The 26,327-nt window shown below is 48.0% G+C and overlaps 2 protein-coding genes across 3 annotated transcripts in view; one reads left to right on the top strand and one right to left on the bottom strand.

Moving 5' to 3' along the window:
• Cfap100 (cilia and flagella associated protein 100) lies at positions 1 to 25,759 on the top strand. The gene is made up of 15 exons (XM_051203433.1): positions 1 to 121; positions 1,778 to 1,970; positions 2,684 to 2,751; positions 2,834 to 2,997; positions 3,243 to 3,323; positions 3,678 to 3,859; positions 4,160 to 4,198; positions 4,271 to 4,397; positions 7,371 to 7,419; positions 7,524 to 7,675; positions 9,864 to 9,999; positions 10,525 to 10,730; positions 11,254 to 11,347; positions 12,640 to 12,782; positions 23,946 to 25,759. Exons 1-14 carry the CDS (start codon positions 62 to 64, stop codon positions 12,751 to 12,753), a joined length of 1,665 nt encoding a protein of 554 aa, XP_051059390.1. The 5' UTR covers positions 1 to 61; the 3' UTR covers positions 12,754 to 12,782; positions 23,946 to 25,759.
• Positions 13,105 to 26,327, bottom strand: part of Zxdc (ZXD family zinc finger C) — a 31,288-nt gene continuing 18,065 nt past the window's right edge. The window contains exons 8-11 of one of the 2 annotated variants that reach the window (XM_051203431.1): positions 17,589 to 17,758; positions 17,399 to 17,452; positions 15,696 to 15,797; positions 13,105 to 14,570 (exon numbers count right to left, since the gene is read on the bottom strand). In XM_051203431.1, the coding sequence (XP_051059388.1) occupies positions 14,484 to 14,570; positions 15,696 to 15,797; positions 17,399 to 17,452; positions 17,589 to 17,758 (413 nt within the window). In that variant the 3' untranslated portion in view covers positions 13,105 to 14,483. The remainder of the gene's footprint in view (positions 14,571 to 15,695; positions 15,798 to 17,398; positions 17,453 to 17,588; positions 17,759 to 26,327) is intronic. The other variant, XM_051203432.1, reaches the window with a different exon arrangement.

The raw sequence follows: 26,327 nt of genomic DNA, 5'->3' as shown, positions 1-26,327 counted from the left end.
GCTAATTTTTCCTTTTCCAGGGCATGTGTCTATATCTGACCCCTCAAGTAATCCTTTCCACATGTCAGGGGATGTGGATTTCTTCTTGTACAGAGAGCAGGAGCGGAGTAAAGCCATTGCAGTAAGTATCTGGGCCTGGGACAGCCTCTCTTGAGAAGCTTTCCTGCTCTGTTCCTGTCTCAGCTAAATGTTTCCCTCAACTCACTTTCCATCCTGCAGTCATTGGCTCACTTTTCCTACAAACTCCAGTGCAGACCCTGCCTGGCTCTCACTACTGTCCCATGACTCCATTGTCATTGTCTCTGGGCCTTAGTCTGATGGCTTCCGCAGCTGCTGTGGCAATCTACCTCTTCCACTCTCCTGATCGGAATGCTGTTCTCTCCCAGAATTATTCTTGTCCTTCAAGGCCTGTCTCACACCTCACAGGACCTCTCCCCTGGTTGGAATCCCACAGAGAGTGCTCCAAAACCCTGTTTTTTACCTGCACCCCAGCTTGTTGCCTCTTGTTTTAGCCATGTGACCTGGAGCCAGGGCAGCACTGGATCTCGCAGCCCTGGCATAGAACAGCAGAACAAGCCCAGACAATGCAGTCTGCTGCACCCTCCCCCGCCTGCTGCACCCCTCCCCCGCCTACTGCACCCCTCCCCCGCCTGCTGCACCCCTCCCCCGCCTGCTGCACCCCTCCCCAACCTGCTGCACCCCTCCCCAACCTGCTGCACCCTTCTCCTACCTGCTGCACCCCTCCTTTCTTCTGGCCTGACCTGGCCCCATGGCAGCATCAGAGAAGCACTGGGTGAAAGACATCCTTCAGCCTCTGGACCCATGCCCAGGTCCAGAATGATACCTGATAGCTTGGGGCTCTATGCTCAGCCATAGAGAAGGGATGAAGAACCTTCTCTCTGGACTTCACCTGGGGCCTTCCTCTTCTTGAATGCAGTACTTAGCATTTCTATATCCAAGCCTGGCAGTACCTTCTGCAATATGTCCACTACAATTGCATGATGCCCTTTTGCCTTGAGACATCTCTAACTTCCTCCTTGAAGATGTCCAATTTATACCTTCTCCTCCCAGCCACTCTTCCCTACCTAGAGAGTCCCCACATATACATTCTACCCGGAGAGTCCCTACACATATTCTCCCTACACAGTGGGTCCCAGCAGAAAACAAACTGATGAGGAGACCAGTGCAAGGCCACAATGCTAGACAGCACTTGGGTTTGACAGATGCTATAGTCAGGGAGTGTCCCCCCTCCCCTGTCATCCTGGGATGGATCAGTATATCACTGTGAGTAGCACAGAGGTGCAGAGCAGTGGGGACAGCCAGCCACCAGTAATCTTCCAGCCAGGTGATAGGTCATCTTGCAGAAGGAACTGCTAATCTTTTGGAAATAGGATCAAGTTCCCTAAGCCTTTTTGCCAGTTTTAGCAAATCAAATTCTTGGTCTCAGTTAAAGGGGGCTTTGGGTAAAGGGACAGATGGTCATCTTTTACCATGCTGATATTGTTTGTTATCTGGCTGCATATTGAACTGGCACCTGTGTTTGGTATGACTGCCCCTCCCAGGTCCCACCCTCAGGTGGTCATTGTCCTGTTCAACCCTAGAGGTTGTGTGCAAAAGCCCAGTCTCTCTAAGAGCACCAACAGAGTGCTCAGCACAGGTTGTGTGTGCATGTGTGTTTGTGTATGTGTGTCTTCCATATGTGTGGGCCTGACTGGTGACATGCATCTGACAAGAGTCCAGATACCATTGACTGCCTGCCTCCCCTCAACTCCCCCAGGAACGTGAACAAAAGAAGATGCTGAGGGTGCACCAGAAGATGACCTATTCATCCAAGGTGTCTGCCAAGCACACTAGCCTGCGCCGGGAGCTACAGCTAGAAGAGGAAATGGAAGATCAGGAGCTGATAGCCGAGGCCCGGCAGCTGCACACCTTCCGCAACAACACTGCCTGGAAGCTGGCCATGACCCAAGGTACATACAGCACCTTTACCTTGTGCAGAAGCAGGAACAAGAGATGATTAAGAAAGGCCCTCTATGTGTCTGATACCACATACCTTGAAGAGCTCTGTCTTGTTGGGCCACAGTTCCAGGACATGCTGATCATATGGAGACTGCATGGTATGCAGAGGCAGAGGCAAGTTCAGCATGCAGAAGCGTAGGCCCACCCAACAATCAGCTAGTCACAGTCAATAGGCAGTTCAGCTACAGTGAGGAGGCCATATCTGAAATTTGCCTTCTAGATGTTGATCATCTTGGTCACATTGCAGCATTTGATAGGTCATGGCCAGCAATGGACTCCTCTGTGCCAACCTCATGAGTTGTGTGTGTGTGTGTGGGTGGTACTAAAATGAGAGGTCCAAGCTAGACAGTCACCAACCATGAGGAGCCTAGCAGTCACCTCCCAGCATCCCAGGGAACAACTTCCTGGAGCCCCCTTGATATCAGAACCCTCAGTGATGCTCAAATTGTATTTATGCTCCCTTGTATTCTCTAAGTCATCCATAGACTGTACATTGTGGATTCTATGTAGACAGTTGTTTGTAGTGACAAAGGAATACTGTTTGCCTATAATGCAAATGTGATTCTCTTCCACATATTTCTGATCTGATGGTTGAATCCAAGGGAACAGACCCCACAGATACTCCAGCCTCTCTCCCCTACTCACCTTCTGGGTCTTATTGCAGAAAAGAATGTGGAGCCTGAGACATTGAATGACTACATGAAACAGAAGCGAAGCATGTTCCTCCTCCAGGTGGGAATGGTTATATGCAGTTGGTCTGTAGCTTGGCTCTCGCCCAGCCATGTGCCTTCATGCCTGCTCTGCTGGCCCACAGTATGCCGTGGCAATGAAGCGCAATGAAATCCAGCGGCTAGAAATGCTGGCGACCCGGGAGGAGAACAGGCTGGAGAGGGCTGAGAAGTTCCTGGAGAAGGATGCAACATTGTTTGACGAGTTCCTCAGGGAGAATGACCGTAGCTCAGTACAGGCCATGAAACTGTGAGCCTTCAGGCCCTTGTGACCTTGCCAATAAAAACCCATACTCTGGACCAGGTTCAGTCCAAACTTACCCAGACCTGGAACCTTGAGCCCTAGCCAGGCCCTGATCTCAACCTATAGTCATGACCCCTGGCTACCCCACTAGCTACCCACCTGGCCTGTGCCCAAGGCCCAGGCCAGCCTTCATCCATTTCTGATTGATCTTTAATGATCCATGATTGGACTCCTGGTTCCCCCTTTCCCAGGGCGGAGAAAGAGACCAAGATCAAGATGGAGAAGATTATTGAGATCCGGGACCTCACGGCCCAGATCATGAATATCAAAAGGTAGAGTACAGGTAGAATCCTGTCGCTTCACTGGAGCCAAGGGCCACTTAGGACCACCAAGCCTCTCAAGGACGGAACCCCTATGGGAGGCTGTGGTCTGTTTTATGGGTGTTGATGAATCTGAGACTCAGTGACTTTCCTGAGGCCACATCATCAGGACACAGGACCATTGTGGCCCAGGCTGAGAGCAGCAGGCAGACCCCATGGATAAGGACCCTGTAGATCACAGAGGGTCACAACTCAGGAAATCCTGAGTGTTCAAGTCCCTGCAGGGCAAGGTCCTTTCCTAGCTGCTCCCAGCTAGGGCTTGGTGGTGGACACTGTCTAACTTTCTGCATCCCTCCCTGGGCCTAGCGAAATCTCTAAATTTGAAGACACTTTGCAACATTACAAGATCTACAAGGACTTCCTGTATAAGCTGTCACCCAAGGAGTGGCTGGATGAGCAGGAGGAGAAGCGCCTGGCTCTCAGAAAGGCCAAGGAGCCTGGGGAGTTCATCAAGGACAGCAGCATGGCCACCTTACTAGGGGACAGAGGTGGGGCCAAGAGAAGGGTGGGCCCTGATAGTGGTTCAGAGAGCCTGTGCCCAGCTTGAAGGGACCCTGTATGTATGGCACCCGATCTGGTCCTTTCTTTCATGGCCAGCTCCACACATAGAAGTACCCACTTTGAACACCCAGGAGCTCAGCCTGAGCCTTCCCACAGAGGGACATTGGGCTTTCCAGTTGGATCAAGGGCTCTCCTCTCAAGCATCCCTCCCCCCTCCTCCTGGGCTGAGAATTACCACACAGTGGGTACAGCAGTGGTCATATGGGATTCTCTTTTGCTTCCTGTAGGGTCTGGCAACAAGAGCAAGACAGCTTTGCTGTGGAAAGGTATGGCTGCCCCAGGCAGAGGGGACCCACACCTTATGCCAGGGACACACAAACTTTCTCTCTCCCTCCCAGAGGTTCAGAGCTTGAAGAAGCCCTCAAAGGTTTCACGGTTTGGGCAGGCCCCATCCAGCACTCAGAGCCTCCCGCAGGTTGGTCAGGCCAGCCAGCCCAGTCTGTACAGCGAGCTGGACTCCAGGATGTGAGTGGTCTCCAGGGTCTACGGGGAAGCAAAAGCCACTAAAGGAGACAGCCAGGCTGGCAGGGTCACAGGGGAAGGCTAGGAATCTCATGTGGCTCTGGAGCAGGGTGAGAGATGGAAACCAGCTGAGGGTCTGGTTTTTGCCCTGATGTGTGTGACTGAGGTAGTCAGTAGCCCCAGAGCGACAACATAATAAGGAGTGGGGGGGGGGGCTGGAGGGGCTGTTCCTCACTGGCAGACTTGTACAGGGGCAGCCTTTCCTGTCTGTAGGCTATCCTGGGAGGGTCAGCAAGGCCCCACATGTCAGAGCCCCAGAATATTGGGGGGATAAACCCTACAGGCTCACTGCTGGGCCAAGTAGTATCTGTGTTTTAGTGACATTTTCCTGATGACAAATTCCTGTCTTGGCACTGGGTGGCCTGGTTTTCTCATCTTTCTATTGGCTAGTTAGTTCCCTCTGTCAGTCCTCTGTTGGCTTTTCATACACCTTGGTGGTATCCTGACATAACATTTTCAGTATTGCTTTTTGAGAAAAATTTTAATAATGGCGTGTTACCAATCTTTCCACTTATGGCAGGTGCATCTCATACTCTTTCTTGAGAGATCTCTGCTGGCCCTGAAGCACTCTGCTTTTGTGCTGCAAGTGTCAGTGCATTGGTGTGGATGTGGGTATCTGGGATGAGAAATGGGTAGCAATCCCAATCTCTGCTGTCTCTTCCCATGCCCCATCTTTTGTCTTCCCCTGCTCCAGGACCATCTGGACCCCTCCTTGGTTCTGCACACTGTACCCCTTTTCCCAATGTCTGCATAGTATACCCTCAGCTGCTCAACTCCCCAATTATGCTTTTTTGGGCTGTGGGAAACTCCTGTTTTCCCTGCTTGCAAACATCTTTTCTTCTTGTGCATGGTGGTTTTGTGCATCTTGGACTAGCCACCGTCAGTGACATGGATGCATGTTGAGTGGTCATGCTGGCTGGGAGTCTGGTGCAGAGGCTCCAAGAGGTCAGAGTACAATGCCAGCTACCTACCAAGGTCATTTCAGCTCTGAAATCTGTGTTGGGAGAGCTGAGGACACAGCTCCTGACCACACTGGCCTGGCATTGAACCCTGGTCCCTCTCCTTGTCAGCAAGGACAATGCTTCCTCCTTTGACCTCTTACCTGACAAGTTTATATTACTCAGGGTGTATGGTCTATAATCTAGGCACACAGACTGAATGAACACCTACTGATCACAAATCCTAAAGGAATGTAAAGAACTTTTCTGATATACATACACTTTCACCATTAAAAGAAAAGTCAAATTTGCATGAGATGGGTGTGCTTGTTTATAATTACATGAATAATTACATATCTTGGCTGGATAGTTAATACTGCCTGATGCAGAGCGTCTTCAGTATTTTTCAGCTTATCAATTTTTGATTTTATAGTCATTAATGCTGAGAGTACCATTTTGCATAAGCATAGAATGTCAGAGGCATGCTTAGGGCCATCCCAAAGATATAATTTGATGCATGCTGAGGAATGATTATAGGAAAACACTTTTTGCTTTCTGTAATTAAAACATTATGTTTCTATAAGAGCAGAAGCTTTGGATGCACAGTAAAAACCCTGCAGTTTGCAATGTAGTCTTGAGCCTGGACCTCAGATCTGAGCCAAGGTGTTCCAGGCAGCATTATTGGTGGTATACGGTTTAACAGCATGCACAGTGCAAAGTGCACTTGTGTTTGCTCAGAACCAAGTCTGCAGTGAATTCACAATACAACATGGGTGAGCACTGTCCCAAACACCTCAGATTAGTTATACTTTGTTTGTTTGACTTTTAATTAATTTCTGGTCATTGCATGTTAGGAGACTTTTCACTGGTGCTCATTTCCCCCCCTAAATTCTCACATTTAGCTATACAACCCCACATAGGGTTGGGACCCACAGTTTAAGAAGCTGGGAGCCAGCAAGGTGGTGGCACATGCCTTTAATCCCAGCACTCAGGAGGCAGAAGCAGGTGGATCTCGGTGAGTTAGAGGTCAGCCTGGTCTACAGAGAAAATTCCAGGATAGCCAGGACTACACAGAGAAACCCTGCCTCGAAACACAAAACAAAACAAAAAGCTGGGAGTTGGTGAACACAATTGGATGGATTGTGAGCTGCTCAAGGTTACAAGTGAGAAGACCATATCCCTTTGAAGGGTGGATTAAAGGCAGCAGGCTCAGCAGGCTCCCGAAGTACCTTGAGTCAGTGGCTGAGCTGTGCTACCTCCATATTCTGTAACAAGGCCCCAGAAGGTGCAGGCATGAGGCACAGGCAACTTTCTCTGCTCGTAGAGTGCTATTGCACCAGTGTATCTCCATTTCCACCTCAGATTCCTGGGCATCTGGCAGGAAGCTGGCCCCACCTGTCAACTATGTAACACAGCTGGACCTCCTGAGCACAGCCCAGCTGTAGTGGGTGGGGACCACTGGGAAGGGCTGGGAAGCATGTGGAGAAGGGCTCCAACATGTGCTGAGGCCATGCAGCCTCTTTGTACCCCTATGAGCTGTCTCAGGACAGTCGCTGCCCTGTGTGGTGCTGCTTGGAGTCAGCTTGGAAGAGCTTGGTATGTCCAATGGCTGTGAGTGGGGCATATAACCAGACCCAACCCAGGTGACTTCAGAGGGGCTCTCAGTGAATGAATGGTGAGTAGGAAGGTAGGTACAATGGAAGTGAGGGCCTGCACCCAGAGAGAGGGCTGACAAATCAGGTAGAGTAACCTAATGAACCAGGAGAAGGTGGTCTTATTTTAATTGGAGACTGATCACTGAATTTTGAGTGTTTCCTGGATGTGGGACCTTGATGGGGCCTGGTGTTACATCTGGCCAATATGGGGTGGGGAGGGGACACTCCATCCATGTCTTTAGTCCTTTGACCACCCCCACCCTCATCCAGCCATTTGTGGCCTAGACTGGTTCAGGAGCTCTGACCCCACTGTCTGTCCTCAGGTCAAGCTCTACGGTGCCGTCACAAGAAGACACTGACAGCGATGGGGAGGTCTGTGGCTGGGCTCTCTCCCCTCTTATCCCCTCATCTATCAAGTATTCGACACTGCCCACCAGGCCCTGTCCTATACAGCACCCTCTGCCCACCCCTCACAGGATCTGGCACTGTACTTCACTGAGCCCCAGCAGCTCTTGGATGTTTTCACACAACTAGAGGAACAGAACCTGTCGCTGATTCAGAACACACAGGAGATGGAGGAGACCTTGGATGATCTGAATGTCACTCTGAAAAACACTCAGATCCGCATGTAGGTTGCCATGCTGACCCCCTTGGCACTCCAGCCCATTGCACTATCAGCTGTCCCCTTCTGGGTAAATACCAGGACCTTGGAGCCTCCTTCAATCAGAAGGCAGCACTGAAGACCTCCCATTCAGCCCTTCTACCATTAACCCAGGCCCTGGGAAGCCTGCCCTGCCAGGTGGAAGGCCACCATACCAAAGGGCATGGTTTGGAAGGTGCTGGAAGCTGGTCTTCAAGACACTTCAGTTATGGGGAAGTATTAGAGGTCCTCACAACACATCCCTGGCCCCCCAGACTGTGAGGAAAGGAAGACCTGCCTTGTGGGGATCTGCTGCATTCCGGTGGGCACCAAACAGCAGAGGTGCAGCTGTATGGGAAGGCACAGGGCTGCCTGAGAGGCTAGGGCCAGTCTGGGATGGTTGGGGCCTGAGAAGACAGGCTGTCAAAGCCTGGCTAGCACAGCAAAGGACCAGGGGACTCTGGGAATACCCAAAGGAAAGCCAGGGCCCTAGATATAGTCCTCAAGGCAGCAGGGGAGGCAGGAGCCTCATTCTCACCTGGAGCTCACTGGATGCTCAGACCCATAATCCCTGCAATAAGGTGTGGCCACCAGCCATCCCATCCCAGTTTCTTCTGCTGGTCTATTCCAGAGCCCAAGAGGGCTGAGTAGGGAAGACTGGGTACTGGGTGGAGGGCATTGTTTAGGCTCATCCTCCAAGTCCCTAAACTCTGAGCAACTTTTCTGGGTGGGCCCAAGGCCTGCAAGGATCAGGCTGGGCCTGCCCACGGGAGCTTATATTGGATGGCAGTGGATGGCAGACAGACACATATATTGACTGGTAGGAAATGGACATGCTAGGAAGAAGAGAAGGTGAGTAATGTGAGGGGCAGGTGACATCAGTGAGAGGGGCAGGAAAGAAAGCAGTGTGTGGCCCAGGACTCGGCCGGGAAACAGGGATGAGCCAGCTACCCAGAGGCCCAGGGAAGACAGACAGCTCAGACAACAGAAGCAGCCAGGGCATAGGCCTTGAGCCAGCTGAGACTCAGTGTCCAGATAGGGAACCATGTTTCTTATAACTCACCTTACTGATCCAGCATGGCTACCTCCAGAATGAAGTGGAACTACCAGATGTTAAGCAAAACTGTTTTCTGGAAGCCTGGTAAGGGCTGGAGGCACAAGGATACTGTGGAGAGAAGCCAGGAACCTCTCAGAATCCTAGAGGACCTGCTCTCCCTCAGCAAGCCATCCATGCACCTAGCTGGACACAGGTGACAGGCAACAGCTGTCCCCAGGAATACCCACATGTGGTTTCCTAGTCAAAGCCCATGAACTCAGCTATCCTTTCCTAGGAAAAGAAAATCAGAAAACAGCTTGTGAGAAAGAGAAAATGATTAAAGGAATTGAATGGATAATACATTTAGCAAAAGAGCCTTAGATCCAGCTGGATGACAGATAACTCTACAGAACATTTAAAGGGTCAAGGGGATGGCTTAGTAAAGTGGCACCTTGCAAGGAGGAGGACCTGTGTTTGATTCCCAGAACTCTCTCCCTCCTCCCCATATATGTATGTACATTGGCTATATATATATGCTGTTTATGCTAGGCATCATGGTTTGCATTTATAACTATGGTTTTGGGAAGGAAAGGGCAGGGGATTTCTGGGACTTGCTGGCCAGCAGGCCTAGCTCATTGACAAGCCCCAGGCAGTGAGAGACCCCTGTCTCAAATAGACAAACACAGCATACAGTCACACATTTAAGGGAGAAATGACGACACTCCTCAGCCATCTCCAAAAGACAGAAGAGGAGGGATGGTCCAGCATGGCCTTGATGCCCAGCCAGCCAGCCAGCTCAGGAGAGAGGGGTCCAAAACAGGGTGTTTTATCACTGTAGATACAAAGACCTCAAGGAGAGGAAAACAAGTTGGAACTCCAATCCTGTGTAAAATGACAACGTGGGTCACAAATTAGGAATAGAAAGGAACATCACAAGATCCAAATAGCTAATGATGCTGAGGGCAAGACACTAATTAGTGGTTTTTCCACTGGCATCAGGTGCCAAGGGTGGGAGACTGGAGTCCCACCGCTGTGGGCAGAGCCTCCACTCTCTAGGCCTGTGTCCTCAGGACAGGGCTCTGCCTACTGGGTCTTGCCTAGTGAGAGCCCGGGTGCTGAGGGAACCATCTGACCCTGCAGGGACAGGGAGGTCAACATGCTGAAGCAGTGGATCTCCACCATAATGATGTCAATCTCCAAGGAGGAGGAGTCAGCCGCAGAGCTGCAGCTCAAAGCCCGAGTCTTCCACTTCGGGGAGTATAAGGGTGACCAGCAGGTAGGGCCAAGAGCTCAGCACACAAACACAGGCATCTGATTTCCTCACTCAGCTTTTAGTTCTTCCCAGTACTTCCCGGTGCCTTGTGTGACAGACTCCAGGCCAGTGGCCTGCCTGGTCCAGCTACTGGGCACTGGCCAGGCCTTTTCATCTGCTGCTGATCATTAATACCTACTCAACAACCACACAGCAGTTGCTGCCTGCTTTCTGAGTGTCAGGTAGACTCAGAGAGGGGTGAAGTCATCTATCCTGGGTCTCACAGAATGTGGTCCCTCAAACAGGGGACTGGGCTTCAATGGGCTTGCTAGGGAAGCTGGGGGAAGGGCTGGGACATGAGATGTCAGGCTTGACCATAGGAGCACCAGGGCTATTCTGGCTAAGAAAATCAGGTACCATTGCTCCACCCCAATCTCTTAAGTCCACACTGTGGTTGGTCCATTCTGGCTGGTAAGGTGTAGGCAGGTGATCATGTAAGGGTGAGCAGGGGCCTGCTGCCATGCCACACCACTGGCCGACTGTCCCCAGGACATGCTGCTGGAGAGCCTGAACCACAAGGTCCTGGATGTGTACCGGAAGTGTGTGGGCACACAGCAGGAGGCCAACCTGGGCACAGTGCAGATGCTGACTGTGGTGGAGCACCAGCTGGACGAGCTGCTAGAGAATCTGGAGCGGGTACCCCAGGTCAAGATTGAGCAGGCTGAGAAGGCTAAGGAGAGGGAGCGGCGCATGAGGTGAGTCACCGTGCCCAACCTCCTGTGACTGTAGCCCTGGCTTGTGTGCAAAGCACTCTAGTCAGTATCCAGCCTCATGAGTCTCCTGACCAGAGATAGGCTTAGGACTCTGTGATGTGAGGTCAGGCCTCTGTGGGTTCTAGAGGACAGGGGTCATGGGACACAACTATCTGCCAAGTCTGTCTGTCCTAAGCATGGGGCTATCTCCTCTGAGGCCCCAGCACCTGCTCTAAGACTAATGTCCTAGCTGGATGCCAGGGTGTAGGACTGTGGGTACAGAGATTGAAGACACAAGTGTGGATCCAGAAAGGCATGCTTCCTGGGGGGGGGGTCTGAACCTTAGGTCACCCTCAAGGCCAGCAGGGTGTCTACATAGCCCTATCTGCCTTTCCCTGTAAGTTTTGGAAGGGCAGAGGGGGCATTTTCTACATGTGGGAGGGCATGAGCTGACCTGGAGCCTGGGTGGGAAAAGGAGAGATTCCTTCTCAGGCTCTGGTCCCTGTAAACCACCTCTTGTCTCCAGGATTCGTGAAGAGAAGGTCAGGATGCAGAAGGAGCTACAGGAGGAGCGACTGCAACGGGCTCGAGCCAGGGCCCAAGCTGAAATAAAAAAGAAGGTGAGGGGTGGGCTCAGGGCCACTCCAGGGTGCACCTCCTAAGCTCTCTAGCCTGAGCTCCAAGGCTTCCGTGAAGGCAAATCACTGTGCTGAAGAAGCAGACAGTTGCTTGCAGTGCCAAGCTGGAGTGGAGCAGTCTCCAAAGCCAGGCACTTCTAGTGCCCCTGCCCTAGAGCTGTCCTTTGAGATGTGCTATTCACAACACACCCACCAAGTGCAGTCAGCCACAGAACTCACACCAATACCCAGTCTCAGGATCCTGTTGTTTTGTCCAGCCACCAAATAGCCCCCCCTAGGTCAGACAACTGTCTGTTGTTAGGTCTGTGTCTTCTGGGTCTCAAGCCCTCACCTCACAGAAAATGGACTGTGACAGCCATGTGCCTTTTGAATATGACAGAATAAAGTCTAGCCCTGAAAGCAGGCCTGGAGCCAAGCACGGCTCCTGAGAGACAGAGAAGCTAGGTGTCTATGATACATGGCTGGCCATTTGACTGCTTGGGAAAGGAGCTCTGTTGATAATAAGACACTTCTAAATAGCCCAGTACCTAGTCCAGAAACAAAGCTGACACATAATGGCTTTCAGAAGATGCAGCTCATTAGGAGAAAGGGCTTCCAGGCCATGATCTGGACTTAGATGGCAGGCAGAGCATTAGACACAAACAGGACAATATATGGAGGTCTAAACCTAACAGGGTTTTAGTGGGGAGGGGAGGCTTTTCTTTCTTGGAGTGGAGCTTCATTAAGAGGAGGGGTTGAGGGGCAGAGTTGAAGGGAGAGAGAACCTCCCTAAGCAAATCCAAGAACAAAGGAAATAGCTAAGTTTGGGGGGGGGGGAGCTGGCAGAAAGTTTTGTATCACACGATTTAGTTCAACATGTTGTCTGTGACAAAGAGCATGCAGGAGCTAGGTATTGGTTAGGACTATCAGTCAAGGACTGTTGTTGGACACAGAACAGACAGCTTAAATCTGTCACGAAAAGATCAATTAAGAATGATCACTGACTTTCAGAGGCCTATGTCTAATGTGTTCTGTCACATTGCAGGGTCTCCTGTAGAAACTCTGAGCTGGGAAATATTTTAGCTCTTGCCCTTCAAAAAATGTGCTCCGTGGAGCTGAAATGGTGACTGCTAGGCTGATCTATACTCCAGGTCCCTTTAGTCAGTACCACCCTTGAGTGGCTGATCTGCCTGACCAGGCTTTGCTGGCCACTTCTTAACCCTTATAGCAGGAAATGTGGACAGCATGGCATCTACATAGCCAGCACTGGCTTATCATGTTTATTGCCCCTACAGAGAGGCAGGAGATTGATATGCCGCTCCCGTCCACCAGTCATCAAAATAAAGGAGGAGTCTGAGCACACGATGATGGACAAAGACAAGGAGGAGATGCTCTTCTTCTTCACTTAGCAACAGAATGGCTGAGGGCTCAGGAAGAGGTCAGTAGTTAGTCAAGATAGACACTGTGAGCATCTCATGCTCTCCTGTCAGCCTCCTTACTCACAGGAAATAAATCATGTCTCTTGGGAGTCTGAATAACCTTTCGAAGGAAGCCTCTTGGAATCCCTCTTTTGTCATTTCACAAAAAGCATGTGTTTGAGGGTCAAAACACCATACTGGTTGTCATCAGAAATAGCTGCTAGGAGAGAAACTCAAGGGTGTTGTTGGCCCTTGAAGACAAAAGAACTGGTAGCCAGCTGGGTAGAAGGGGCAAGAATCTCAACAGCATGAATATACCTTGAATGAAACCAGGGCAAAACCTTTGGTACATGACATACAAACACTTTTATTCATTTGTACTAAGAGTTGGGCCCATGGCAGCAGGAAGCTCCAGTGCTCAGAACGTGACAGCCCATCCTATCACTTGGCAGACACACACTGGAGGCTGTGGGAGAAGGAAACTTCTCTGTGAAGTGGGCTCTTCAGGCGGATGACAGTGGCACCAAGCTGCCCATGGAGTGGGGAGAGCCCTGATGACAAGTGGGCAAGTTCAGCTCTGAAACTTTGGCCTGTGATGCAGGAGAGACCTTGGAAAGGAACTTCTCAAATAGGATTTATAATCCCCTTGTAGGGAGCAGCACCTAGGCAGATGACACCACAGAGCCATCCAGAGAGGACTCATGCACAAACTCAGGGCCCTCCCCGAATCCAAGAAACAAAGAAACTCAGGTGGGGCAGAACCAAAACACTATCTGAATAAGCATACACTCCAAAAGGCCCAAGAAAAATGTATTTCTGAGTGACCCTGTATCCAGTCTTAACTAACAAATAAATATGTGCAAGGCAACCATCTTTTCTGGGAAGACAGAATCACTCTGTGAAAACACACAAGGCCAAGGCCACATAATATACTTATCTTTAACCTCAACCGTAGAACATGCCTATCATTCCTGCCCTACACATAACATACAGCATTCAGAACCTCACTATGGAGATTGAAGATGAGTTACATTTACCAAGAATCCTAAATACAGAATTTAGAAAAATGACTTTAAAAGTCTCAACTCTTCATTGCCAAACTATGAGCCACATTTTCAGTCTAGGAAGAGGGCCTTCTAGAAGGCCACTAGTGGGTGCCAGGCCACCCCAATCATCTTTCAGACTAGCTGCCTGTGTAACCTGAATTTCGCTTCACCATGGCATACAGTGTAGTGAAACCAACACATCCACTAACACCATTCCAGGAGGTGAGATGCAGTCTGTCACACAAGCTCTCAGAAAAGAACCAGATTTCTAGATGCTAACACACTGCAATCAAAGGCCCTGTCCAGACTTAATACAGCGATGACCTGAGCAGGGAGCCATGCACAACCCACTTCCTGCAGGGATCTTTTAATGTAACAAGTGCTACCCAGCTCAGATCCAAGGGGACCTGCAAAGGACTGGAATGCACCCACATGACATGGATATGGTGCCTATCTCACAGAGGGCACACTGTGGAAGAAGTGTCAAAGAGCACAGCCCAAATTAGCTCTTGCTGGAATAGAATGAAAAACACTTTGAATAAATGTACACCAAAGTCTCAAAAAACTAGGCTCAACTGCTGAGTAGAAGTCAAGTAAGGTCTCCCTGCCCACACCACAGTCATCTGAGGTCTTGAAATGCAGCCTGGAACATGTTTCTTGTTTGCTCAGCTGCTGTCACTGAAGGTCCTGCAGGTTGATAGTGCTTCCTGGTGCCTGTGCAGCCTCTAGTCCAGCAGAACCTCCAGATGCTGGAAGCACCTCCTGCAAAACCAAGCAGAAAAGTGAGGAGGGGTGGAGTGCAAACAGAAGGGGAAGGCACAGCAGAGACCTATTTCACATCCTATGCCCCTTTAGAGAACAATGTGCTAGGTATGGTGGCTCATTCTTTTGATCCCAGCACAGGAAGACAGAGATAGGCAGATTTCTGTGAGTTCCAGGCCAGTCAGTCAGTCGGGGCTACATAGGGAGACCCTGTCTCAAGAAAAAAGAAAAAAAAAAAAAAAAAAAAAAAAAAAAAGGAACCATTGTTTTTCAAGATTTTCCCCCTAGGTCCTAGGTGTAAACACATTCAAGCACCCATGTACTTTACTGTAAAAAACAAAACAAAACCCAAGACCATCTCTTCTTTTACCCCACCAGGGAGATGGCCATGGTAGTGCCCATCACTCTCTTGCTAGGGTTAAGCACGCCTACTTTGGTATTGCAGACCCCATGCTGAAGTGGGCAGGTCTCAGGTCACCAGTAGTTTGTAACTCACCTTCCCTCCCTCATTGCCTCTTGCTCTATTCCTCACCACCCCATATCTTCCCTCCTTTTCTGTGTTTTTTTATAGACAGATTCTTGCTATGTGGTCCAAGTGGCCTCAAATTTGCAGTTCTCCAAACTCTGTCTCCTGATAACTGGGTGTCACCTATGTCTGTCACATCTGGCTCAGATTTCCTTTCTTTAGGAACAGTCTTCTGAGGGGCTTAGGACAGCAGAATTGACATTTCTGAGGTAGGCTGGCAGCCTGACAAGTGACTTTCTTTCACACCTAGAGCTACATTGGTGGCTACCTACTCTGAGCTTAACCACTCACCTACACAGCTATTGAATTCATCTGGGTACAGATCATTCATGGAGAATTTAGAACTGGAGTGTGCAGTGGTCACAGGCACACTAGGTTTCATCCGGTCTACAAGCAGACACTGCAGTGTCAACCAAAACTTATTTAAAGCTGTTACCCTGACTAACTTTTCAAAAAGTACATGGTAGCTCGCCTGATCACCAACCCAATGTGCCTCCAGGGCAGGTCTATGGCAGCTGCTAACCCACGCCATAGCCTTCTGACATGGGAAACCTGTGATGAAATTTAATGAGAGGAGCAAGAGCAGTAGGCACCCAGACCTGGAGGACGTAGACAGGCAGATCCACGGTGAAATAGGGGTGGAAGGCAGAGCGCTGCGGGCTGAGGGCCAGTGGCAAGCCTCCTTCACCTGAGGTGTCATCCTAGGGAGACAACATCAAGAACCATCACACACTGGTAATCAGGAAGCAGGGGCACTGGCCCCTCCATCTCTCTCACTTCAAACCCAGCTCAAGATTCTGCTTAGTCTGGAATCTTTTGCTGCCTGACTCCCTATGTTTACTATTTCAACACTCAAAAACTGTCCTGAGTCCCAACAGCACCTTTCTTCCTACACTGTCCTAAATTCTGCATGGATGCCCTAGTACTTTCTCAAGCCCTCGGGGAGGCCTTCTCTCTGCTCCTATGGGCTGAACAAGAGGCCCAAGAGCAGACAGCTCCCCGAGAAGAGGAGGCTGCCAGGTCCCAGAAGCAAGCCGGGGAATAATGGTTTATCCTTCTCATGTGCACAATCAGTTACAGCTGCCTACCACCCCCAAATTGAGCACGCTGTGCTTATGCACTTCATCCTTCCACTGCCCCAAGGGCCTTCTAAGTGCTACTGTTTCCATCTCATGACGACAAAACTGAAGCTGTAGGCTAAAGCCACTTGCCCGAGACAACACTAGCTGTCAACGGACAGGTGAAAGATTTATATCCAGGTGCATGTTCTTTCCAGTGGCCTCTTTTTCTGCCTGTGGTGGCAGCTTTCTGGAGTGCCTTCTGCAAGCTGACCTGCACACTGTGGCTGTGCTTCTTTGGGACAAACCCCCCCACTTCTTTCACTGTCCCTATCTCTAGGGAGTCCTTGATCTCTTCCACAGTTTCAAACTGTTCTACCATTGGGTCAAAGAAGGAAGAAGGAGCATGATTTTAAGACCATTTTACACATAAGTCCAAGTCTCCGCCCATCAAACCCTCAACATCTTTTTTGGTCTAGAACCCTTTCACTGCCTATTTCCCAGGTCAGCCTTTGCCAACCTCACGCCCTCATTTATCTGCGTGCAGGCCCTTTGCAAGCCTTCTATCCTGGTCCCACCTCTTTCCTTCATGGTGAACCTTGCCTGTCTCTAAGTTCTCTGAAGTAACAGGGACAGCTCCACCCTCAGTCTCTGACATCTAGGTTTGCACTGGCATCTTGAAGTTTTATCTGTAGCCCTGAGTGGTATGCAACATGTAGGTGTGTGTGTGACTGGGTCAGAATACAGTCAGATTCCCTCAGCTTCCAAACCCCTTCTTTCCCCATTCTACCTCCTCAGAGGTCATCCTGGGAGTGCAGGTATGTATGGGATTGCTGAGGGACTTAGAAGTGAGCTCCCATAGATGGTTGTCAAATATAGGTCTGCCGAGCCTCCAAACAGGTGGCAGAACCCAAAGAGAAAGCAGAAAATTCAGGAGGCCCCACCACTTTCACATGAGAGCCTGCAGCAGCTGGTGTGCGGGAGTGGTGCCCAGAAGCTTGGGCAGATCAGTCTAAGGAGAGCTTATGGGAGAGTCTGGGTAGAGGTGGGGCAGCATGGATAAAACAGCAGCTGTGAGGCTTACACAGGGTCAGTCTGGGAGTCTCAGATGCCTCTAGCCTGCACATAATGGTCCCAAGCAGGCCTTGGCAGGACGGGGCACAAGCCATGTGCACCTCCAAGGGATGTGGGGAAGATGGACCAGGTTGAGGGGACTAGACACAGGGTAACACAGTGCCACAAACCTGATACGTCAGTCCTAACAAAGGCAAGGGCTTGCACAGATGCAGTGAGACAGGCTGGGAAGAAGAGAGAGGCTGGGGTTATTAAGATGGCTGGGACAGGATATGGGACTTGGGGCAGTTTACTGAGAGGGCAGTGGCCACCCCTCCACCATCCTGCCCCTGCAGACCTCAATATCTGCATGGTTCCTACCTGCAGAACAGGGATCTGGACACACTGCAGCCCAGCTGCAGGGGCTGGTGCTGGCAGACTGCCACTGGGCACCATAAGGTTTCCACAAAAACAACTGTGTTGGTCTGAGTGGACATGAGCAGGGTTGACCACATCACCTTTCAGTTTTCCATGAGCAGACTCAGAGGCTCCTAAAACAAAGCAGATAAAAACAGCACATTTAACACATGCTTCCCTGGCTGGGCTCTGGCCCTGACTGAGGACTCGTGAGGAAGAACCTTCAGGGTTCCCATTATCCAATACAGCAATACAGCTTCACTGACTTGAAAATTGTTTCAAAGGAATTTTCATGAGGCAAGAGGTAAAACAGACAAACTCACCAGATTTTTAGTGGAAAACTTACCAAACCTATTGTAATATTTCTGCCTGGCAGAACCTGAATCAAGGTACTCCTTCTCTGAGGTCCAAGTCCCTAAACTCCCACAGCTCCTGGCAGGTAAAGGACTCAAAAGCTTTAGTACTCTGCACACAAAGGTGTGTCATAGTAGCTAGCTTTGCCAACCAGCCCAGCCTTCTAGTTGCTCCAAGTTTTCTTTTTCTTTTCTTTTCTAACATGGAAGCTTGGTAGTAGTGGCACACACCTTTAATCTTAGAACTTAGGAGGCAGAGGCAGGTGGACTTCTGTGAGTTTGAGGACAGCCTGGTCTACAAAGTAAGTTCCAGGACAGCCAGAGTTGTTACAGAGAAACCCTGGCTTGAAAAGCCAAACCAAACCAAACCAAACTAACCCAACCCAACCCAACCCAAAAAGCCCATGGCCCTATGCAAGGCCCATGCTCCTATGGACCTGCTTACCTCACTCTGGAAGGTCACCAGCATCTTATGAAAGGGGTATCCTGAGTGTGCTGTGTTCATGTTTGTGGCTGGTATGCCACCTGGAGCCACAGGCACAGGGCTTCACTTTGCTTCTCCCACAGCATGCTTTCTTGGTGGGGCAGGCAGGACTAAGGAATCCTTTTTTCCTTCCTTTTTTTTTTTTTTTTTTTTTTTTTTTGAGACAGGGTTTCTCCACCTGTCCCAGTACTTGCTGTGTAGACCAGGCTGGCCTTGAACTCACATAGATCCGTCTGCTCTGCTTCCCAATTGCTGGGATTAAAGGTGCTTGACACCACTGCCCATTGAGAAACCCTTTTTTAAATAAAGTGCAATATTAACCAGGCTGATGGACAAGGTAAAGAGAGTCAATTTTGGAAGAAACTATCCCTCATTGCAGGGTAAGGTGGTTCCACTACAATTTTAACTTATCTGCTAGGGTCTCTGTCCAAAGTCCCTAATGGTTTATGTACACTTTTCCTGCCTATATTTTCTCTCTGATCTTAGCAAGTCAGGGATGGGGCTGGGCCCATCTCAGCAAAAAGCTTCCTATCACCACTTCTTTAACATGTACACTATCTCACTCAGCATAGAACTATACACAAGAACTATACACAACTTCTATGCTTTTAAGTTTCTTACTAACATAGCATGCTTCCTTGACATAAAAATATGGACATGGCTGAGTGTGTGTACTCTACACTGCATGCATTAAGGTTCGCTTGGCTGTTTTTCAGTGCAGTAGTTGCAAGGGAAAGAGTGTAAGGAATCCATGTTTCCAGCCAATCCTAGTGATGCTGGACACACACCTTGTTAAGCCAGGTGCTCACACTGGCTTACCCTTTCCTTTGCCCACCTATCTGTCTTCATTATTTATCCTTCCCAATGAACTTAAAATTGACAGGTGGATTTTTAACTTTTTGGTTGTTGGATTTTGAGATTTTTAAAGAAACTGAATAAAATATACCAATCAATATGACTTGAATGATTCCTGCCAAAAATCTGGCAGGCTTTACCCTGCTTGAGCTTATTACTATTGGCCCTGGAATAGCTAGCTTCTGTTTTTATTGTTACAATCTTATTGTTTTTCCACTATCCTCTTCCTGTTTAACAGAAAAGCAATGAGCTGAGTGATCCATCACAGTGCCACTAATTTTCACACGCTTCTTCAGACTACTCATGCTTTGCATTAAAGCCTATATGGGCTTTCCAAGTTCAGTGTCAACATCATGCTACCAATCACCATATCTCCCTTCACCAATAATGATAACCATTATTATTAGGAGGACCTCTTGGGCTGTCAGCTGATTAAGGCCTGAAAGACTATGACTGCTACCAATTGCTTTTCCAGTCTTTGATGTGGCCAATCATGCTGGCAGTTGCCTAACTAACCAGGAGTCCCTTGAAGCTCTAGGTGAGCCTTACCTACTCCCCACAGTCCACTTCACCTGAGGGAGGGCAGAGAGAAATCCTGGGGCCAGTCTACCTTACGTTCTAGTCCTAGTATTGATCTTTGTTAGCTATTACTGTTCCATGTTCCAAAATCATCCTCCAGAAATGGGGTAACAGGCCCTATACCTCTGAGTTTTAGAGAGGGCTAGGGTTGGCTAATAGACATGACACAATGGCTCAGAACCAGGCCAAGTGCACAGAAAGCCTTAGATATTATACCTCTGTCAGGCTTAATATGAGAGGTATTTTATATGTGCAACAAATATAACTATTTGAAATGTATTCCTTGGCTAATGATCTGTGTATATTTTATTACTCATTTAGCAGGTATTTCCTGCATCTTCATCATGTACTACAGTGACATGTCCCCTAGAGCTCTCAATGAATGGCTCACAAACCTATCATCAAAATGCAATGGTAGCTGACAGTGCTTCATATTAGACACAGAATATAAGAGCAGGATAGTCTGGGATCAGCCTGAGCTACATAATGAGACCCTTTACAAAATATGCTGCTCCCACCACTCCAGCAGTGTGGAGACAACAACGAGGACAAAGACGACTTTGAAGAATGATCACAACTGAAGGCAGCATTTCAGGCAGCCACTTGAGCTCAGTAGCACTAATTACTGAGAAGCAAACATCCAGAGTGATAATAGCAGCAATGGACTATCTCCTACCAAAGGGACCAGGAAAACTGGTGTCACCAGAGTCTAGAAGAGAAACAGGTCAGAGACAGACAATGGAGATAGCTCCTGCCATACAACAGAGGTTTGACTGGTTCCCAACCTCATGTTTGTGATCTCAGGATCAGGTTCCAGGTGCTACTCAGGGAGCCTGGGTAGTAGTCTCTAAGGACATGAAGGTCAAAGGTCTTGACTACAAGGCCTGGGCATAAGTGAGCACTCTGTCAGTGAGGTCAGTGGCTGTTGCACCACACAACCAGAGCCCTATTTTGCTCCAGCAAAAAAGTTAAAATGGATGTGAACAGAATATACATTTAAACCTATTCCAGCACCTTTCAGTCTGTGCTCAACTGTTTTACAATAATTCCTGTAGAAATATCACACTCATCCTATGAAGCCAGGACTCCTCACACAGAAAGAAACTATCTCAGATGGTGCGCCCCAACCACACCTACCTTTGGAACTATGCAGAGTTGGCAAGGGGCACCCCTTGGCTCTATCAATTGTCTCCCTGATAAGATAATGTATGTGGCAAAGATGGTGCTGTTTTTAGGTTAAGGTTGGTAATCTGTCATCAAGGGCTGCTTTCATCCCCAATCACTAAGAGCACGAAAGGGAGACGAGAACAAAGTGATCCTGCAGAGGACATTTGAACTGGGGTACAGACTGTCCCAGCAGGGAATCAGCCTAAACTAAAAAAGCACAAACATGAATAGAAATGAAAATGACAGACTAATGAAGCTAAAGGAGATTCCTGCAGTCAGGACTATGGGCTCACCTCTAGCACTGTGGAAGAGTTCAGTGCTACTTACTGTCTTTCCCTGTCTTAAAAAAATCTACCATGAAGCCACCCACCAAAACAAAAGTTGTACTCAGGAGAGTGAAAGCATTCACACTTATAACAGAGATGACCAGAGCCCACCCAAGATAATTTATAGCCAGGGTTCTATAGAGAGCAACCATTCCACAGCCCTCAAAGGCCACTGACTGAAGGAGCTTTACCAACCTTGGACACACAGTCTAGGTACAGCTGGAGTAGAGGCTCCTGGGCGAATGGACAGACTATATGGTGACAGTGTAAAGTTCACACTCTGCTTTGATTCCCAAAAGCCACCTCAACCATAGGCCTGTATGATCTAAGTGTATGTGTGTGCGTGGCCCTTAAGGTGGGATAAAGTTCCTAGAGCTAAATGACATCCCCATGAAATACAAACCCAATTAGTGCTTTATACTTAAATTTCCAGGGAATTGTATAGATGTCACCAAATTCTCTCCTAGAAAGAGAAGTAATAGTAATGTGACTCCTGTGGCTGACAGCAAACCTCTTCAAGGAGGTTTCTACGCATGATGACAGCCAAAGGAAGAGTGAAGGAAATCTGTGGTATATATGCCCAAAGATACTTGTTTTAAAGTGAAGAAATTACTATGAAGATGAGATTACTGACTCAAGTAACTCAGCCAGTAACTCACTTGAGCATTTTAGCTACATGCACACACCACAGCCACATAGTTCTCTGGCCATAGGTTAGGCTTTGCTGGGGGGGTACCAAAACAATGGAGTGGAAAGCACATGCCCCCCTTAGCTTCTTTCTCCTGCCTCTCTGGGAATGGAATCACACATCTCCATGTACTAGTGACACTAGAGAGTCCAGGAAAGCTTTACAAGCTACCCAGGAAAAATGGCTACTCTACTGCTTGCTATTTTAATGTGACAGTTTTAACTTCAGTTTTAAAAATTACAAAATTGATGTATTCTCAAAAACAAAATATAGAAATGACCACAATAAAATATTCACAATCTTCACACCTACGATTGGGGGGAGACTATCCATGCATGGGCATGTCTTACCTAACTTCTATGTAAGTATATACACAATCGTGTCTATCCACACACCTACCGTTTCTTACAGACTGACTTACCAAAAACATTCGCAAAGTGTACAGCTTTTTTGATATACATTTGAGTTATAAATATTCTATAAACAATTCTGGTAGAACAGTAGCTGGCAGACGGTTCCTTTACACAGACTCCGGGTTATCTTCACAAGCTAAACACAGTAAGGGGCAGCTGCACATGGAATCATTGCCCAGTTTTGGGTTTTTCTTCTTGGAACCATCACCTAATGACTCTGTAGACACATGAGGTCCTACCCAGCTGCTGGTAGTCTTCTGCAAACACTTACTCATGGTGGTGCTCATCTGCCTCCTCACCTTCAGTTCCCATCAGATGTGGCCTCTGGTCAAATCTGCTGCAAGGTTTGCTTACCAAGCTCTGTTCATTGGGTCTCCTGCCAGCACATGTATAACATGTGAAGGATTTACTTCCTGCCTGGCCTGCCAAGGTGACTGTGAAAACCAAACAAGTTCTTCTATTACAGCAGGTAGAACAGAGTGTAGTTAAGTGCTGGCTGTTAGAGCTTTTCAAAAGCCCTAAACCATTTGAAATCCACAAAGGACAGCATTGGGTCACCTCTGCCACCATGCAAGGATGGACCAGGCCCTAGCTGTTTCTGTGTCCTGTGCTCTGGCTTGTGACTCTGACCATGATACACCAGCATTCTTTTCCTGCTGGGCCATTGTGGTGAACATGTGACAGGCTTGAGCATCTATAGTGTAGTCTCTAGACATTTCCTAAAGTTTTCTTGAGCATTCTCACCTGGGGGTTCATTCTGTCTTCAAACCTTCTTGGACTTTCAAGTGAAAAAGTGTCACCATTTTGTGGAGCCTGTAACATTCCTTTTCCTCACACCCAATTCTAAGGGCCCCTACTTCAAGACAAGGCCCAAATCCCTCTCACTATTTAGCTACCACTGACCCCAGACACTCTTGCTTCAGCAGGATGGCCATAGAAGTCCCTAGCTGTTCTTGTTTCCTCCCATTCATGACATCAAGAGCAGATGGAATGGCCTTTTAAGATATCATGTCCCTGTTTTTCCCTCTCAGTGAAGACCCGAGGTGTGAACATGGCTTTCAAGGAGTAACAGCTGGGTCACCTTAGTGCCTCTGTTCTCCCTCTGCCCAGTTAAACCCCAGTGAGGTCAGCCTGATTTCTCTTTGGACAGGACAACCACATTGCAGACTCAGGCTCTTCCTAGACTGTCAACCACCTGTTTCCATCCCTGTGGTTTTATTTTTCCTGATGCCTTCCTGCCTCCCCTATTGAGAACTACAACCCTTTTCTGATCCCTTCCTGGTTCATTAATTTCATTGATTTATTCAGGCTTTGTTCATCAGGTACTTCCATTCCACTCAATAGACTAGGTATCTGCTGTTCACCTTTCCCTGGTGTATGGGAGGGAAGAGGCCACATGACTAGGGAGAAAACCTTCTCTGCCTTTCAGCTAACTTCTGTTGTCTTTTCCATGTAGGAGAATTCCTGCCTGCTTGTGAAATTTCCTCCTGTGGAGCTGCTGTGATCCTGCAAGCATATTTCCTTACTGCCTATTGCTGCCCTTTAGAGAACTCCAGAGGGCAGATATTTCTTTATTAACTAGACACTAAATATCTCCTTTTACTAATTTTTTAGCTGAATGTCTTGGGCTTCACCAACAGTGAAGTCATCTATAAATTACCACATCTCCTCCAAAGGATCCACCTTAGTTCTATTTTTGGTTTATTTCCAAGGCAAGACCCTCCAGAAGAACATGAACACCTATGACAAGAACAGGAATAGGAGTGAGTCCCAAATGATCTGGGCACACCTGTAGGATGCCCTTGGAGCACAGCAGTGAGTGGGTGCTGGCTGCTGGTCTCAAACTCACCAGTGAGCTGGGCTCTGAACCCCTATCCCCACTTGAGTACTGGTTATGACAGGTGTGACCTACACTCAACAAAACTCATTATGAAATTTCTATGTTTACCAGTAATGCCTATTAATTTTTAAAGAAATGCAACTTAAGATCTGTTGAGGGTTGGAGAGATGACTCAGTGGTTAGAAGTGCTTGCTATTTAACTCTAGAATATAAGTTTGCAATCCCAAAGCCAACATTAACAAGCTGGGCGTTGCTGAGCATGCCTGTAACCCTAGAAATGGTAGTAGAGGAAGGCACAGAAACAGAATTGCTGGGCCTAGCTAGAAGACAGACTGCTAGCTTCAGGTTCAATGAGGCCCTGTCTCAGGAAATAAGGGAGTAATAAGTGTGAGACAGCTGATGTTCCCTCCTCTGGCCTTGCACACACATACCTATGGAGAAAACAGTAGGGCTCTTCACTGGCCTCTGATTATGATTGACTCATTAACAAATCTACCATTAGGTAGTTTCTGACCCTGTTTAGTCAGAATATAGTTAATACAAGACGTTCAGGATGCTGGTCAATACATGATATCTATTATTTTTAAGGAAGCTTCTATGGCCATTCTGTGTGGTGACAACCCTTGTTGTCCATATCCTAGGTAGAGTAAGGTATGTAGAAAATAGCACGATAGACTGACACATATAATTTTTCCATGTTACAGTGTTCACATTTGTCTTTTAGAATGGTATGCTGTTGCAGGTTCTATATTACCAGTGTATGTGACATGTTTATTTCTGTTTCCGCTGATGGTGCAACTTTCTTTTGCTATTTGTCCTTGGTTCAAGTGCCTCAGCAGAAAAGGAAACCAAAAGCCTGGATAGCTGTGTGCATTTAAGGATATGCTTTGTTCCACCCAAGCCAAAAGTTCCAACCTGAACAGCTGGTTACACAGGACTGGTTATTATATGCTTGTTTTCTCATCTTGTGCTTTCTGTTCCTAAGAGGAGGCTGCTGTGCACATATCTGTGTTTTCAGTCACATCCCTGGTTCATATGCACCAAGCCATCATTAGCCTATACTTCAAGTGTTCTATGGCTGTAGTCTCATTTAATCTCCACAAGAGACCCAAGCAAGTGCTGCTACTGTTAAAGGGTTCAAACTAGAAACTCCACAGCTATCACTTTTTGTTGCAATAAGGCGGTTTTTTTCCCCTTCTGCTACCTAACTGCTCAGCAGGCTTTATTTTGGCTTCCAAGTGAATTTTACTTTGTAATTTTTACAAATGGTTAGAAAACAGTCCTGCCAAGACTTTTTCCCTATGAAGAAATGAGTTGTAATTTTCTTCATTCCTCATTCCTTGTATTATTTCTACAAACACTGGATATGGATTAGAATCTAGTAAATTTACTTCATTAATCCCATGAATAAACCTCTTTCACAACTTCAATGTTTCTGCTTGGTCTGTAGCAAACAAGCTAAGTGAGTCATTTTCAATACTGCTGGGCCTTTATTCACTCCCCTCCCTCCAGGTTTCTATCAGATTTCATCTTATATTACTTGAGATCTAAGCTTTCGAAATAAATGTTCTTTAACTCTGCTATGGACCACACGTGGACAACCTCTCCTTGCTTTGGAGTTTGTTTCGAGTCATTGCTTGCCTTCCCAAACATTTCCCTAAGGATGTGCTTTACTTAGATGAATTCAATCTTTGTCTCCTGGCACTGCACTTAAGAGTTGTTTATGCTTTTACAGTGACACAGATGCCCCTGGGTTTTGGTCACACACATCTTGTTGTTTACTGCTCCGTCTAATTAGCACCATGCCTTCTTTCCTTTCCCTACCCTTAAAGCCATTGATCACTGCTTATTATGTGTAAGGACCTAAATTCAATCTCTAGTAATGACCTTCCCTCTCCAAAGGTATTCTCACACTGAGAATTCTTACATTGATGATTCTGTTAGAAGCAGCTAAATGCCTGAGCTGAAGATGCAGGCAGTGCTCTTGTATGCACTCTC

This window comes from Phodopus roborovskii, unplaced genomic scaffold, assembly GCF_943737965.1.
Source record: "Phodopus roborovskii unplaced genomic scaffold, PHOROB, whole genome shotgun sequence".
NCBI classification, from domain to species: domain Eukaryota; kingdom Metazoa; phylum Chordata; class Mammalia; order Rodentia; family Cricetidae; genus Phodopus; species Phodopus roborovskii.
This window is presented reverse-complemented; position numbering and strand designations above follow the sequence as displayed.